The sequence below is a fragment of the Rhinoraja longicauda genome, chromosome 34 (assembly GCF_053455715.1).
Source record: "Rhinoraja longicauda isolate Sanriku21f chromosome 34, sRhiLon1.1, whole genome shotgun sequence".
Taxonomy (NCBI): domain Eukaryota; kingdom Metazoa; phylum Chordata; class Chondrichthyes; order Rajiformes; family Arhynchobatidae; genus Rhinoraja; species Rhinoraja longicauda.
The window spans coordinates 21,934,678-21,952,015 of NC_135986.1; the positions used below are offsets into that span (position 1 = coordinate 21,934,678).

A 17,338-nucleotide genomic window follows, 5' to 3' on the forward strand; every position below is an offset into this window, starting at 1 on the left:
GCTCCTATATTGAATTAAACCCGCACTCGCCAGGGTTGATCTGCGGGCTCTATGGAGCCTGCATTTAACAGTGGCTTATCAGCCAAAATCCTTCATTCTGCTCACTGCTAGACTGTACATTTATTACTAGGATGGGTTTGGCCTTGCTGAGCAGCTTCACAATACCCTAGGCGACATTCCAGTCTCCACCACCAGACGAGTCCACTTGGCCAAGACATCTAAAGATGGCTATAGGCGGTGGAGCAGTGAACAGGTGATTCTGTGGCTTCCAAAATGAGACTAGGCTTGACTGCAGAGATGGACTTAACTGATTAGCAGCCAGTTTGCAATGTATGAGTGGGTGGCAGAGACAGAGGTTGCGTGTGAGAGCGCATTTTTGATTAAATTAGCAGAAATAACCGTGTTACTAGGCAGTAGGAAAAAAACAACAGATGCCTGTTAAAATCGAAGGTAAACAAAAAATGCTGGAGTAACTCAGCGGGTCAGGCAGCCTCTGGGGAGAGAAGGAATGGGTGACGTTTCGGGTCGGACTGAAGAAGGGTCTCGACCGAAACATCACCCATTCCTTCTCTCCCAAGATGCTGCCTGACCCGCCGAGTTACTCCAGCGATTTTTTTTTTTTTGTCTGCCTTCGATGTGACTGGGCTGGTTGATTAAAGTGGGGTTAAACCCAGGGCAGTGTATCTTGCAGGTGAGGAGCCAGAAGGCAGGATGCATGTTCTTCTTGTGTTGCCCCTGCCTCATCTGCTCCGTTTACTTTTTGCAGAGCTGCAGCTGAAACCCAAACACTGCCCGTACAAACTCTGTCGGCAGTGGCCGGACCTCCTCTACCGCTTCACCAAGTGCTCTGCCGACGAAATTGTGCATGGTGAGTGTTGTGACAGACACAGACGTTTGTGTGTGTGTGTGTGTGTGTGTGTGTGTAGAATTGGCAAGCCTCAAGAGTGTCCACTTTTGGTGTCCTATCCACTTTTGGTCTTCCCTTCTGTCATCCCCACACATCTGGTTCATCAATGTCATTTAGGGAAGGAAGTTTTCTGACCTTGCCTAATGTGTTTCCATGACCACAACACTCCTCCCCTCCCTCCCTCCCTCCCCTCCCTCCCTCCCCTCCCTCCCCTCCCTCCCTCCCTCCCTCCCTCCCTCCCTCCCTCCCTCCCTCCCTCCCTCCCTCCCTCCCTCCCTCCCTCCCTCCCTCCCTCCCTCCCTCCCTCCCTCCCTCCCTCCCTCCCTCCCTCCCTCCCTCCCTCCCTCCCTCCCTCCCTCCCTCCCTCCCTCCCTCCCTCCCTCCCTCCCTCCCTCCCTCCCTCCCTCCCTCCCTCCCTCCCTCCCTCCCTCCCTCCCTCCCTCCCTCCCTCCCTCCCTCCCTCCCTCCCTCCCTCCCTCCCTCCCTCCCTCCCTCCCTCCCTCCCTCCTTCCCTCCCTCCCTCCTTCCCCCCCTCCCTCCTTCCCCCTCCTCCCCCCCTCCCTCCTCCCCCCCTCCCTCCTCCCTCCTCTCCCCCCTCCCTCCTCCCTCCTCTCCCCCCTCCCTCCTTCCCCCCTCCCTCCTCCCCCCTCCCCCTCCCTCCTTCCTCCCCCCTCCCTCCTTCCTCCCCCCTCCCTCCTTCCCCCCTCCCTCCTTCCCCCCTCCCTCCTTCCCCCCTCCCTCCTTCCCCCCTCCCTCCTTCCCCCCTCCCTCCTTCCCCCTCCCTCCTTCCTCCCCCCACCTCAATCCCCCCCTACCCCCCCTAGAAAATAGATTTAAACTTTAAAATGTGAATTACTTTAAAAATACAACACCGATTTCCCCTCTTCCCCATCCCCCTCAACCCCCCTTATCCTCCCTCCCCCCCTCCCTCCCTCCACCCTTCCTCCACCCCTCCCTCCCTAGGAGATAGATTTAAACTTTAACATGTAAATAATTTTAAAAATCTAACACCGATTTCAATGAAGGTTCTTCCATTAGCACCAAAGGTACGACGGTGAGTAAGGTGGGCCTAAAACTGTTGCACTATAGTATACCGTTTTGGCTGTAGTTCAGGAACAAACAAACGAGAGTTTTAGTATATAGATGATGTCCATGATGCGTTGATTAGGTGTTCAATAACAACTCTATCTCTCATGCTTACAGATGAACCAACCTTACAGTATCGAAAGAATGTATTCTTCCCCAAGAGCAAAGAGCTGCAGGTTGGTTTAACACAACTTTAATGATCTCTACTGCATTCTGGAAAGCAAAATGCTGCAGAAGTTAGTGTTCACTCCAAGTCTGTTTTTGGAGACCTTTGAGTAAGGTTGACCGCAGAATGCATTTTTAAAAACATAAATCTGATTTCAAGCTAAAGTATAGGAACCCGATGAATGAATCTGTATTTTAATTCTCCCTGTGTGAATATTTGATTCTTCACTCAGAGCACTGAGAAGCAGTGAGGATGAAGTATGTTTGGGGTAAGAATGTAAATACAGGTCCTCGACTGATTTTTCCAGCAACTGGTGGTCTGGTGCCTCCTTTAATTCGGACAAAATTATGAGAGCTTGAAATCCCCCCCCCGGAAGTGCCCCTGAAAATGTGGTGCCTGAGACCGCCGATCTCGATCTCATTGGTACCTCCGCACCGATTGACGGGTGGAATTTATCCCCCTGTGGCAGACCCGTTCCCATAATCGACTTCCGCACCGCAGCAGGCAGTGAAGAAAGCGAATGGTATGTTGGCATTCATAGCGAGGGGATTTGAGTATAGGAGCAGGGAGGTTCTGCTGCAGTTGTACAGGGCATTGGTGAGACCACACCTGGAGTATTGCGTACAGTTTTGGTCTCCTAATCTGAGGAAAGACATTCTTGCCATAGAGGAAGTACAGAGAAGGTTCACCAGATTGATTCCTGGGATGTCAGGACTTTCACATGAAGAAAGACTGGATAGACTCGGCTTGTACTCGCTGGAATTTAGAAGATTGAGATGGGAATCTTATAGAAACTTACAAAATTCTTAAGGGGTTGGACAGGCTTGATGCAGGAAGATTGTTCCCGATGTTGGGGAAGTCCAGAACAAGGGGTCACAGTTTAAGGATAAGGGGGAAGTCTTTTAGGACCGAGATGAGAAAGTTTTTTTTCACACAGAGAGTGGTGAATCTGTGGAATTCTCTGCCACAGAAGGTAGTTGAGGCCAGTTCATTGGCTATATTTAAGAGGGAGTTAGATGTGGCCCTTGTGGCTAAAGGGATCAGGGGATATGGAGAGAAGGCAGGTACGGGATACTGAGTTGGATGATCAGCCATGATCATATTGAATGGCGGTGCTGGCTCGAAGGGCCGAATGGCCTACTCCTGCACCTATTTTCTATGTTTCCGAGCCGGTACCTCGGACCCCTGGGCGGCGTAGGCAAACTGTCCCGGTAATGTTGGACTCGTGGAGGCCATGATCTCTGTCGGTCGGGCAAAACTGATCATCCTGAAAGGCTCTGGAACCAAGGTTGCAGGAACATCGGTCGGTGGTGGGTCTGTATTTTCCAAAGGTGGTTGTTTTTGAAGTAGCCTAAAAAAGACTTCCGTTAGCACACGTTCCTTCCTCGTGGTAGAATTGGTAGAATTGCTGTCAGTCTATAGAATCTTTTGCTGTGCCCTGTGGACATGTTCTTTTCATTCTACGGTTATAGGGAGAAGGCAGGAGAATGGGGTTGTGAGGGGAAAATAGAACAGCCATGACCCAATGGTGGAGAAGACTCAATGGGCTGAAAGCCCCAATTCTGCTCTTGTGTCTTACGGTCTTATCTGTTCCCTCGCCTGTAAGGTTCCGCACGGTAGGTTGCTCCAGAGGGGGAGTTTGCATTGGATCCAGGGAGTGCCGACAAACTGGATGCAGAATTAGCTTCATGGAAGGAAGCAGATGGTGGTGGTGGAAGTGTGTTTTTTGCAGACTGGAGGCCTGGGACGAGTGGTGCGCCTTGGTAATCGGTGCTGGGGCCCGTTGTTGTTTGAGGTTTATATCGATGATTTGGATGAGAATGCTAGAAGGCATCGCAAAATGCTGGAGTAACTCAGCGGGTCAGGCAGCATCTCTGGAGAGAAGGAATGGGTGACCCTTCACTGATCATGCTCCCCCTCCCCCCTCAACTCCATCCAAGGACCCAAACAGTCTTTCCAGGTGAGACAGAGGTTCACCTGCACCTCCTCCAACCTCATCTATTGCATCCGCTGCTCAACTTATTTACATCGGCGAAACCAAACGCAGGCTCGGCGATCGCTTCGCTCAACACCTGCGCTCGGTCCGCGTTAACCAATCTGATCTCCCGGTGGCTGAGCACTTCAACTCCCACTCCCAGTCTGACCTTTCTGTCATGGGCCTCCTCCAGTGCCATAGTGAGGCCCACCAGAAATTGGAGGAACAGCACCTCATATTTCGCCTGGGCAGCTTGCACTCCAGCGGTATGAACATCAGCTTCTCCAACTTTAGATAGTTCCTCTGTCCCTCTCTTCCCCTCCCCCTTCCCAGATCTCCCTCTATCTTCCTGTCTCCACCTATATCCTTCCTTTGTCCCGCCCCCCTAACATCAGTCTGAAGAAGGGTCTCGACCCGAATCGTCGCCCGTTCCTTCTCTCCTGAGATGCTGCCTGACCCGCTGAGTTACTCCAGCATTTTGTGAAATAAATACATTCGATTTGTACCAGCATCTGCAGTTATTTTTCTTATGCTAGAGGGCATGATCAGTAAGTTTGCAGATGACACCAAAGTGACTGGAGATTAGATGGTCATCAAAATGTACAGCAGGCTCTTGATCAGCTGGGCATGTGAGCGGAAGAATGCTTATCGTGCTTCATGCAGATAAGTGCAAGGTGTTAGATTTTGGGAAGTCAAACCAGGGCTGGACCTTCACAGTGGCAACTCCAACAGCTTGACCGCGGGAGAAGACGGCAGGGGAAGAGAAAAATACATTCTGGCCTTCCATCACAGTGAGGAGGTGACTGGAGGAGGAGACTCACTGTGATGGATGTTTCTTTTGTTTGGTGTTGGTTTATGATTGTATGTGTTTTTGCATATTTTTATTGCTTATTCTTATTGGTCTTATTGTTGAACTGCGGGTAATTTTTCATTTCACTGCACATTTATGTGTATGTGACAAATAAATTGACTATTGACCATTGAATGGTAGGAGTGTTGTAAAGCAGAGGAATCTAGGAGTACAAGTACATTGTTTCCCAAAGTTGGTGTCGTGGGTAGATAGGGTGGCCAAGGAGGCTTTTGGTACAATGGCATTCATCAATCAGGGTATTGAGTACACGACGTCAGAACATTATGTTATCATATCATATCATATATATACAGCCGGAAACAGGCCTTTTCGGCCCACCAAGTCCGTGCCGCCCAACGATCCCCGTACATTAACACTATCCTACACCCACTAGGGACAATTTTTACATTTACCCAGCCAATTAACCTACATACCTGTACGTCTTTGGAGTGTGGGAGGAAACCGAAGATCTCGGAGAAAACCCTCGCAGGTCACGGGGACAACATACAAACTCCTTACAGTGCAGCACCCGTAGTCAGGATCGAACCTGAGTCTCCGGCGCTGCATTCGCTGTAAAGCAGCAACTCTTCCGCTGCGCTACCGTGCCGCCTGACTGCACAAGACTTGGTGAGGCAACATTTGAAGTGTTGTGTTCAGCTTTGACCACCGTGCCGTGGAAAGGATGTCATTAAGCTGGAAAGAGTGCAGAGAATATCTAGGCAGATGTCACCAGGACTTATCCTTGGAACGCAGGAGGCTGACAGGTGATCCTTTAGAGGTGTATAAAACTGTGCACAAGAGTTTTACTCAGTATAGGGGAATCAAAAACAAGAGGATATACACCGATCAGCCAAAACATTATGACCTGATGAGCCAAAACATTATGACCACTTGCCTAAATATGCTGTTGGTCCTCCGTGTGCAGTCCCATACGCAGCAGGGTGCGATGCACTGTGTATTGTGACACATTCCTCCCGTGACCACCATTAGCATTTTCTGTGACTTGTGCCACAGTCGACCTCCTGTCGGTTCGGACCAGACGGGATAGCCTTCGTTGCCCCTCGCGCATCGATGAGCCTTGGGCGCCCAACACCCTGCCTGTCGCCGGTTTGTGGTTTGTCCCTCCTCGGACCAAAGGTCGGTACTCACCACTGCTGACCGGGAGCACCCCACAAGCCTTGCCGTTTTAGAGATGCTCTGACCCAGTCGTCTGGCCATAACAATTTGGCCCTTGCCAAAGTCGCTCGTGTCTTTACTCCTGCCCATTTCTCCTGCATCCAACACGTCAACTTCAAGAACCGACTGAAGCCTAATATATCCCACCCCTTGTCAGGTGCCATTGTAACAAGATAATCAATGTTATTCACTTCGCCTGTCAGTGGTCATAATGTTTTGGCTGATCGGTGTATGCTTAAGGTGAGAGAGGGCAAGATTTAATACAAACCAGTGGAGCAAATTTTTCGTAAGGGTGGTGCGTACATGGAACCAGCTGCCTGGGAAGGCAGTTGAAGCAGATACTTTCGACAGCATTTAAAAGATACTTGCGACAGGTACACAGATAGGAAAGGGATGTGGGCCAAACATGGGCAAATGGGACTAGCTTAGATTGGACATCTTAGTCAGTGTGAGCAAGTTGGGCTGAAGGGCCCGTTTCAGTACTGTATCACTGGGTCTATGACAAACGGATTCTCATTAAACGGGTTGAATGTTGACCTAAAATTTGATATTTCAGATCCAGGATGAAGGGATTCTCCGGTTGTTGTATGAAGAGGCCAAATATAATATTCTCGAGGGCAGGTACCCGTACGACTTGGAAGACTGTCTCCAACTGGGGGCCCTTGCTTGTCGAATCGACCTTGGCCCCTTTGACCAGGAGCAGCATAGTCTGGCCTTGCTCAGGTGAGGGGAGCAATGTTGAAGCAGAGGGGGGAAAAGCCTGCAGGGGTTTGGGGGAAAAGCCTACAGGGGTTTGGGGGAAAAGCCTGCTGGGGTTTGGGGGAAAAGCCTACAGGGGTTTGGGGGAAAAGCCTGCCGGGGTTTGGGGGAAAAGCCTACAGGGGTTTGGGGGAAAAGCCTACAGGGGTTTGGGGGAAAACCCTACAGGGGTTTGCGGTTTGGGGGAAAAGCCTACAGGGGTTTGGGGGAAAAGCCTACAGGGGTTTGGGGGAAAAGCCTACAGGGGTTTTGGCTGAACAACTGGATTTGACGGCACTGGCATGTGTTAGCATTGAACTCCTTTTGGTTGCACTAAGAGTGCAAGTGCCAAGCTTGCTATGATTTCTAAATGTGCTTTTACTGAAGTTGTTGGTTGAGGTGGGTGGTGGGAAGGTTAAAGCTGGACATCGGAGAGAAATAATTCAGGGAAGGGCTCGGTTCCTGGAAAAAAAGGCAATTTTACTGTTCAGAAAAAGGTTATTTGGTTATTACTTCTGAGATCAGTCTATCAAGTTCTCTTACCAACAAGCTTGCACGGTCTCCCTGTCACCAGGGTAAGTGGGTTTCCTTTGGGTGCGCTGGTTTCCTCCCACATCCCAAAGACGTGCGGGTTTTGCAAGTTAATTGGCTTCTGTAAATTGTCCCCAGCGTGCAGGGTAGAAGTGGTGTACGGGTAATTGCTGGTCGGCATGGGCTGGGGGGCCTGTTTCCACGCTGCACAGGCGCTCCTCAGCTTCCGATGGGGGTTCCCTTCCGAGAAACCCATCGGAAACCGAAAGTATTGCAAGTCGAAATGCATTGCAATACACGCCGATCACGTGGCCGGAAGCGAGCGGAGGGTTGCTGCCGTTTGCACCATCGCAAAGTCGAACTATCGTACATCGTAAGCCGGGGAACACGCTCTATTTCCAAAATTAAGTTACTAGGTTAATTCCCGGAATGGCGGGACTGTCATATGTTGAAAGACTGGAGCGACTAGGCTTGTATACACTGGAATTTAGAAGGATGAGAGGAGATCTTATCGAAACGTATAAGATTATTAAGAGATTGGACACGTTAGAGGCAGGAAACATGTTCCCAATGTTGGGGGAGTCCAGAACAAGGGGCCACACAGTTTAAGAATAAGGGGTAGGCCATTTAGAACTGAGATGAGGAAAAACTTTTTCAGTCATAGAGAGTTGTGAATCTGTGGAATTCTCCGCCTCAGAAGGCAGTGGAGGCCAATTCTCTGAATGCACTCAAGAGAGAGTTGGATAGAGCTCTTAAGGATAGCGGAGTCAGGGGGTATGGGGAGAAGGCAGGAACGGGGTACTGGTTGAGAATGATCAGCCGTGATCACATTGAATGGCGGTGCTGGCTCGAAGGGCCAAATGGCCTCCTCCTGCACCTATTGTCTATTGTCTATAAGACAGCTGCAAAGCACTTTGGATTATCTTGAGGTCACATAAGAGGCACTCCCAGATCTGTCGGGACTCTGAAGATCCAACCATTCGAGGATGCCTGAACAATGGTTTATCCCTTATCTGATATTGTTGAACAGATGATCTGGTCATTGCCATATTGCTGTTCGTTGGAGACTTTCCCCTAAAGTGCAAAGTTACCACATTTAAAATGTTCCGTGACGTTTTGGAGTGTCCTGGCTGCATTCTGTTGTCCTGCCACGGCCTCAGAATAAAAGGACGTACCTTTGGAAAGCAGATGAGGAGGAATTTCTTTAGTCAGAGGGTGGTGAATCTGTAGAATTCATTGCCACGGGCAGCTGTGGAGGACAAGTCATTGGGTATTTGACAGATCCTTGATTAGAGTCAGGGGTGATGGGGAGAAGGCGGGAGGATGAGGTTGAGAGGGAAAGATAGATCAGCCATGACTGATGGCGGAGTAGACTTGATGGGCCGAATGGCCTAATTCTGGTCCTATAACTTGTGAACGTACGCTGTATATATATATATACAAATATACCAAATGAAACTATTATACAAATACTAGACTAAGTGGACCCGTGAACTGTTTCCAGGGGGAAAATTGAGACGTTGCTCCCCACTCACCTGTGCAAGAAGCACGGTGGGCTGATGGCGGCCTTCCGATCACGAGGAGCCAAGCACCACAGCTATGAGGAGATGCTGCTCGAGTCCTTCAGGCAGCTGGTGGATGATGCTGCATGCGCCGAGACTGAGACACTGAAGCTGCTCTATCACCAGTATCTACAGAAGTGTCATGCACTGGTGTATTATGGGTAAGAGGATGGGGCGGGGGGGACGGGACCTCGTGGAACTTAGCGAATAATGAAAGGCCTGGATGTGAAGAGGATGTTTCCATTAGTGGAAGAGTCCAGAACCAGATCAGAATAAAAGGACGTACCTTTAAACAGAATCAGAATAGTCTTTATTGTCATCCAAAAAGTCTTTTGGACGAGATTCCGTTTCCCACAGTCCAACAATAAGAGCAATACAAATAAGCAATTACACACACACAATCACAAACCAACATAAAACAAAAAAACATCCATCACAGTGAGTCTCCTCCAGTCACCTCCTCACTGTGATGGAAGGCCAGAGTGTCTTTTCTCTTCCCCTGCGGTCAGGCTGTTCAAGTTGCCACGTTCCAGGCCGCGCCGGACGGTGGGCCGACCCCAATCCCCGCGACTCGGGGTGGGCGAAGATGCTGCCGCTGCCGGAGCTCACGATGTCGGCCCCACCCAGGGCAGGGCCTGCGAGCCTCGGATGTCCACGAGGCCCGCGGCCAGGAGGGTGGTGAATCTGGAATTCATTGCCACAGAAGGCTGTGGAGACCGAGTCATTGGGTATTTTCAAGGCGGAGCGACAGATTTTTGATTAATAAGGGTGTTGGGGCCAAGAGAATGGGGTTGGGAGGGAAAGATAGATCTGCCATGATTGAATGGCAGAGTAGACTTGATGGGCCGAATGGCCTTATTCTGCTCCTATAACTTATGAACATCGTGCATCTGCTGCCCTTATTCTGGCCTTATTGCTGGCAGAATGTGGATTTGGGAGGTGGTCTTGGAGTAGCGTTTTGTAGATGGGGTACACTGCAGCCACTGTGGATGTACACATGGTGGATATAGTACCAGTCTAGCGGGCAGCTTTGTTTTGGATTGTTTACACTGACTTGCGTTAGACACATAGAAACATAGAAAATAGGTGCAGGAGGATGCCATTTGGCCCTTCAAGCCAGCACCGCCATTCATTGTGATCATGGCTGATCATTCACAATCAGTAACCCGTGCCTGCCTTCTCCCCATATCCCTTGATTCCGCTAGCCCCGCTAGCTTCAGATTCAGTCTGAAGAAGGGTCTCGACCCGAAATGTCACCCATTCCTTCTCTCCCAAGATGCTGCCTGACCCGCTGAGTTACTCCAGCATTTTGTGAATAAATACCTTCGATTTGTACCAGCATCTGCAGTTATTTTCTTATACTGCTAGCCCCCTAGAGCTCCATCTAACTCTCTTTTAAATTCATCCAGTGAATCGGCCTCCATTGCCCTCTGTGGCAGAGAATTCCACAAATTCACCACTCTCTGGGCGAAAAAAATTCTTCTCGCCTCAGTTTTAAATGGCCTCCCCTTGTATTCTTAGACTGTGTGTGGCCCCTGGTTCTGGACCCCCCCCCCCAACATTGGGAACATTTTTCAAGCATCCAGCCTGTCCAGTCCTTTTATAATTCTGTACGTCTCTATAAGATCCCTCTTTGAGAGAAGGGTCTCGACCTGAAACGTCACCGTTGAAATGTGTTCTTTGTGTTGCTCTGTGCCTCCCTCACTCCTGATCTCTTTGCCTTTAGCTCCGCGGTGTTCACAGGCCAGATTGACAAACCCGTTCAGAGCTTTCTCCAGCGGAACGGACGCAAACCTGTAACAATAGCGATCAGCCTGGACGGTGTGTCTGTCATGGACAGCAAGGAAAAGGTATTATTCATTTATTCACAAAATGCTGGAGTAACTCAGCAGGCCAGGCAGCATCTCGGGAGAGAAGGAATGGGTGACGTTTCGGGTCGAGTGTTGTCTAGGGATACTACATAGAAACATAGAAAATAGGTGCAGGAGTAGGCCATTCGGCCCTTCGAGCCTGCACCGCCATTCAATATGATCATGGCTGATCACCCAACTCAGTATCCCGTACCTGCCTTCTCTCCATATCCCCTGATCCCTTTAGTCACAAGGGCCACATCTAACTCCCTTTTAAATATAGCCAATGAACTGGCCTCAACTACCTTCTGTGGCAGAGAATTCCACAGATTCACCGCTCTCTGTGTGAAAAAAACCGTTCTCATCTCAGTCCTAAAAGACTTCCCCCTTATCCTTAAACTGTGACCCCTTGTTCTGGACTTCCCCAACATCGGGAACAATCTTCCTGCATCTAGCCTGTCCAACCCCTTAAGAATTTTGTAAGTTTCTATAAGATCCCCCCTCAATCTTCTAAATTCCAGCGAGTACAAGCCGATCACCTGCTGAATTACTCCAATACTTTTTTTGTGTGTAAGCCATCTGCTGTTCCTTGTGTCTACTGGGACATTCAATACTGCTGGTACTATTATTTTTCTGTGGCAAAATAGAAGAAGCTTCATGCACTCAATTTTGCCTTTGGTTTTATGGTCCATTCCAACTGCATGAAGTCTTTGGAGGGAGCTCAAACGCAGGCTCATTTGGAGCGACCGAAGGAAATTGCAAGCACGTGAATTTTCCGCAGTCTTCCGCGTTTTTTTAATCCAATTTCCGTACTTTTCCCCATGGTTTCCGTGTTTTTCACTTTGCCAAATCAACGGAGAGATCTGATCGGGGGAAAAAAAGAAAGAAAAATAATAATAAGCGATGTACAGACTTGTAATGAACACTAGGGTCTCGCTAGAGGCACCTGGAGTACTGTGTGCAGTTTTGGTCTCCAAATTTGAGGAAGGATATTCTTGCTATTGAGGGCGTGCAGCGTAGGTTTACTAGGTTAATTCCCGGAATGGCGGGACTGTCATATGTTGAAAGACTGGAGTGACTAGGCTTGTATACACTGGAATTTAGAAGGATGAGAGGGGATCTTATCGAAATGTATAAGATTATTAAGGGGTTGGACACGTTAGAGGCAGGAAACATGTTCCCAATGTTGGGGGAGTCCAGAACAAGGGGCCATAGTTTAAGAATAAGGGGTAGGCCATTTAGAACTGAGATGAGGAAAAACTTTTTCAGTCAGCGAGTTGTGAATCTGTGGAATTCTCTGCCTCAGAAGGCAGTGGAGGCCAATTCTGAATGCATTCAAGAGAGATTTAGATAGAGCTCTTAAGGATAGCAGAGTCAGGGGGTATGGGGAGAAGGCAGGAACGGGGTACTGATTGTGGATGATCAGCCATGATCACATTGAATGGCGGTGGTGGCTCGAAGGGCCGAATGGCCTCCTGCACCTATTGTCTATTGTCTATAATATGAGTGTCAATTGAAATGAATCCATCCTGATGTCTCTGCCTTTTCCCCCTCAGTGTGTGCTGTTGGCTCTGTGTTATCATGAGCTCTCCTGGGACTATACCTCCTCTGGGGATGAAGACACCGATGACATCTTGTGGCTGGAGTTCGACGGAGAGGAGGGGGGAACTGTTGTAAACAAGCTGCTGAAGATCTATTCTAAACAGGTACCATGAGATTCTCACTTAAAATGCAGTAGTGTTTGTAAATGATGAGTAATCTTCAGATTGTGTTGGAAAATAACTGCAGATGCTGGTTCAAATCGAAGGCAGGAGTCAGGCAGCATCTCGGGAGAGAAGGAATGGGTGACGTTTCAGGTCGAGACCCTTCTTCAGACTGATGTCAGGGAGGGGGGCGGAACAAAGATAGGATGTAGTCGGAGACAGGAAGACTAGTGGGAGAACTGGGAAGGGGGGGGGGAAAGAGAGGGTCTGAGGAACTATCTGAAGTTAGAGAAGTCAATGTTCATACCGCTGGGGTGTAAGCTGCCCAGGCGAAATATGAGATGCTGTTCCTCCAATTTTCGCTGGGCCTCACTCTAACAATGGAGGAGGCCCAGGACAGGAAGGTCAGAGTTGGAGGGAGAGTTAATCTTCAGATTGATTTTTTGCTGCTGTTATTGGTTTTCACTTAAACAGTGAGCCTTGGGTCCAAATGTTTAGTCTGGGCTCAGGGTATTCTGCACAATCATTGATGCACAGCCGGTACATAAGTAATAAGATTGTCACTGTTTAAATTTCGTTTGGACAGGAAAATATCTGAAGTGCTGACTGTGGGTCTTGTGGTATATTTTTACATACTGCCTGGTCTAGTTTGTATACCGAACCTTTTTCCCCAAGTGGAAGGGGAAAATACTAGAGGGTATAACTTTGAGGTGAGAAGAGGAAGGTTTAAGGTAGATGTGAGGGATGTTTTTTAACATAGGTGCCTGGAACATGCTGCCAGGGTTGTTGGCGGATGTATACACGGATCAGCCAAAACATTATGACCACTGACAGGCGAAGTGAATAACATTGATTATCTTGTTACAATGGCACCTGTCAAAGGGTGGGATATATTAGGCAGCAAGTGAACAGTCAGTTCTTCAAGTTGACGTGTTGGATGCAGGAGAAATGGGCAGGAATAAAGACCTGAGCGACTTTGACAAGGGCCAAATTGTTATGGCCAGACGACTGGGTCAGAGCATCTCTGAAACGGCAAGGCTTGTGGGGTGCTCCCGGTCAGCAGTGGTGAGTACCTATCGACAGTGGTCCGAGGAGGGACAAACCACAAACCGGCGACAGGCAGGGTGTTGGGCGCCCAAGGCTCACCGATGCGCGAGGGGCAACGAAGGCTATCTCGTCTGGTCCGAACCGACAGAAGGTCGACTGTGGCACAAGTCACGGAAAATGTTAATGGTGGTGACGGGAGGAATGTGTCACAATACACAGTGCATTGCACCCTGCTGCGTATGGGGCTTCACACGGAGGACCAACAGCATATTAGGCAGGTGGTCATAATGTTTTGGCTCATCAGGTCATAATGTTTTGGCTCATCAGGTCATAATGTTTTGGCTGATCAGTGTATACAGTAGTGGTGTTTAAGAGGCTTTTAGATACGTATTCAAATATGTGGCGATATGGAGCATGTGGATCCACTGAGTTCGTATCTGTTGATAACTCTTGGACTTATACGGTGGGGTTGGGGCAGGTTGTGACTAGTTTGTCTTCACTGACCATTTAAGAACCACCTCCAGGAAAAACTTTTTCATTCAGAGTTGTAAATCTGTGGAATTCTCTGTCTCAGAAGGCAGTGGAGGCCAATTCTCTGGATGCTTTCAAGAGAGAGTTAGATAGAGCTCTTAATGATAGCGGGGGCATGGGGAGAAGGCAGGAACGGGGTACTAATTGTGGATGATCAGCCATGATCACAATGAATGGCGGTGCTGGCTTGGTAGGGCCGAATGGCCTACTCCTGCGTCTATTGTCTATATCTGTACACTGGATGGCTTGATTGTAATCATGTATTTCTCTGACTGGATAGCACGCAACAAAAAAACCTTTCACTGTACTTCGGTACACGTGACAATAGTAACAAATGAAACAAATCAAAATATCTGTAAACGATGTACAAAAGCTTTCTCTTGCAGGAGAGTATAGAACTAGGTAGGGCCCATCAAAATAAGGTGGTCGCTGTTCAATTCTGTTGTGAATTCTTGGAAAAGCTCTTTTAGATTTAGATTTTAGATTTAGAGATACAGCTCGGAAACAGGCCCTTCGGCCCACCGAGTCCGCGCCGCCCAGCGATCCCCGCACATTAAAACTGTCCTACACAGACTAGGGACAATTTTTACACTTTACCCAGTCAATTAACCTACATACCTGTACGTCTTTGGAGTGTGGGAGGAAACCAAAGATCTCGGGGAAAACCCATGCAGGTCACAGGGAGAACGTATAAACTCCGTACAGACGGCGCCCGTAGTCAGGATTGAACCTGAGTCTCCGGCACTACATTCGCTGTAAGGCAGCAACTCTACCGCTGCCTTACGGAGTATTTGGAGTATGGAAGAAGTGGAATTTTCGGCTGCATGGGGCCAAATTTGCTGGTTTCTAAGATACGCTCTGGATGATGGCCAAACATTTTGAACCAGACCTGCTCGCGGGTGAAACATGAGTATTTGAAGGAAATGCAATAAATATTCCACAAAGTCATTCAATATTCAGGCAGCTCCTTTTGTTATTGAGCATTAAACCGTCAGAGTGCACCTGCCCGCAGGTTCACTGCCCTTTGTCTCCATTTTGAGTTCCCAGCCCTTTGTGTTATTTTTGCACTTCAAAAGAACTGAAGGAGTTTTTGCTTTAGGGAGCGGCTGTGAAAGGATAATGGACCTGTCAGAGAATAATTGCAGGTGACTACTTTCACAGGCTGACTGGGAAAATTAAGTCAGTAATTATTTTAAAATATGTGGACCGATGACTTTGGTAATCCAAGTGTAAAGTTTCAGGTTTTTCTTCCCACGTTGTTCAAGTACACTCACATCACATGCCATAACTACTAGGTTAATTCCCAGAATGGCGGGACTGTCATATGTTGAAAGACTGGAGCGACTCGGCTTGTATACACTGGAATTTAGACGGATGAGAGGGGATGTTATCGAAACGTATAAGATTATTAAGGGGTTGGACACGTTAGAGGCAGGAAACATGTTCCCAATGTTGGGGGAGTCCAGAACCAGGGGCCACAGTTTAAGAATATGGGATAGGCCATTTAGAACAGAGATGAGAAAAAACTTTTTCAGTCAGCGAGTTGTGAATCTGTGGAATTCTCTGCCTCAGAAGGCAGTGGAGGCCAATTCTCTGAATGCATTCAAGAGAGAGCTAGATAGAGCTCTTAAGGATAGCGGAGTCAGGGGGTATGGGAAGAAGGCAGGAACGGGGTACTGATTGAGAATGATCAGCCATGATCACATTGAATAGTGGTGCTGGCTCGAAGGGCTGAATGGCCTCCTCCTGCACCTATTGTCTATTGTCTATTAGAGTTTTGGCATGTGATGTGAGTGCCAAACTGGCTGGGAGAACCCTGGATAGACAGAAAATGCTGGCACAAACACAGCGGGTCAGGCAGCATCTCCAGAGAAATAGAATAGGTGACGTTTCGGGCCGAGACCCTCCTTCAGACTGAGTCAAGATTCAAGCTTCAAGTTGATTGTCGCGTGTACCAATTAAGGTACAGTGAAATTTGATTTGCCATACTAAATAAAAAGCAATAAGGGCGGCACGGTGGCGCAGCGGTAGAGTTGCCGCCTTACAGCGAGTACAGCGCCGGAGACTCGGGTTCGATCCCGACTAAGGGCACCGTCTGTACGGAGTTTGTACGTTCTCCCCGTGGCCTGCGTGGGTTTTCTCCGAGATCTTCGGTTTCCTCCCACACTCCAAAGACGTACAGGTATGTAGGTTAATTGGCTGGGTAAATGTAAAAATTGTCCTTAGTGTGTGTAGGATAGTGTTGGTGTGCGGGGATCGCTGGGTGGCGCGGACCCGGTGGGCCGAAGGGCCTGTTTCTGCGCGGTATCTCTAAATCTAATAAGACAATCACAGCCACATAAAATAAAATCTAACATGAACATCCACCACAGCAGATTCCACGTTCCTCACTGTGATGGAAGGTAATAAAGTTCAACCATCTTCCTCTTTGTTCACCCGCGGTCGGGGCTGTTGAACCGTCTGCAGTCGCCGCTGTCGAATGTCCAGCCCTCGCGTCGGGGCGATCGAAACTCCCCGCGTCGGGACGGTTGAAAACAAGCTCTCCGCGGCATAGAGCTCCCGAGTCGGCCTCCTCTTACCAGAGGCTTCCCGATGTTAAAGTCCACAGGCAATAGACAATAGGTGCAGGAGGAGGCCATTCGGCCCTTCGAGCCACCACCGCCATTCAATGTGATCATGGCTGATCATTCTCAATCAGTACCCCGTTCCTGCCTTCTCCCCATACCCCCTGACTCCGCTATCCTTATAGAGCTCTATCCAGCTCTCTCTTGAATGCATTCAGAGAATTGGCCTCCACTGCCTTCTGAGGCAGAGAGTTCCACAGATTCACAACTCTCTGACTGAAAAGGTTTTTCCTCATCTCAGTTCTAAATGGCCTACCCCTTATTCTTAAACTGTGGCCCCTTGTTCTGGACTCCCCCAACATTGGGAACATGTTTCCTGCCTCTAACGTGTCCAACCCCTTAATAATCTTGTACGTTTCGTGGCCCCGCGGTTGGAGCTCTCCACAGTCGATCCTCGGCGAAGGATGGCAGCTCCCGGTGTCAAAGCCCGCGCCGCGCCCGCGGCATGAAGCGCCGGGCCGGTCTCCAGGAAAGGCCGCCAACTCCCCGATGTTAGGCCGCAGAGGGGACGGAGATACGATGCGGAGAAAAATCCCATCTCTGTCGAGGTAAGAGATTGAAGAGGGAGAGGGGAAACAAGTTACACTGGAAT

The 17,338-nt window shown here is 49.1% G+C and overlaps 1 protein-coding gene across 3 annotated transcripts in view; it reads left to right on the plus strand.

Annotated features, from left to right (window-relative positions):
* frmd8 (FERM domain containing 8) overlaps nucleotides 1-17,338 on the plus strand; it is a 53,982-nt gene that overhangs the window by 21,550 nt on the left and 15,094 nt on the right. For all 3 annotated transcript variants that reach the window (XM_078427677.1, XM_078427678.1, XM_078427679.1), the window contains 6 exons: nucleotides 767-868; nucleotides 2,111-2,169; nucleotides 6,717-6,883; nucleotides 8,934-9,152; nucleotides 10,718-10,841; nucleotides 12,398-12,547. In XM_078427677.1, coding sequence (XP_078283803.1) covers nucleotides 767-868; nucleotides 2,111-2,169; nucleotides 6,717-6,883; nucleotides 8,934-9,152; nucleotides 10,718-10,841; nucleotides 12,398-12,547 — 821 coding nt within the window. The remainder of the gene's footprint in view (nucleotides 1-766; nucleotides 869-2,110; nucleotides 2,170-6,716; nucleotides 6,884-8,933; nucleotides 9,153-10,717; nucleotides 10,842-12,397; nucleotides 12,548-17,338) is intronic.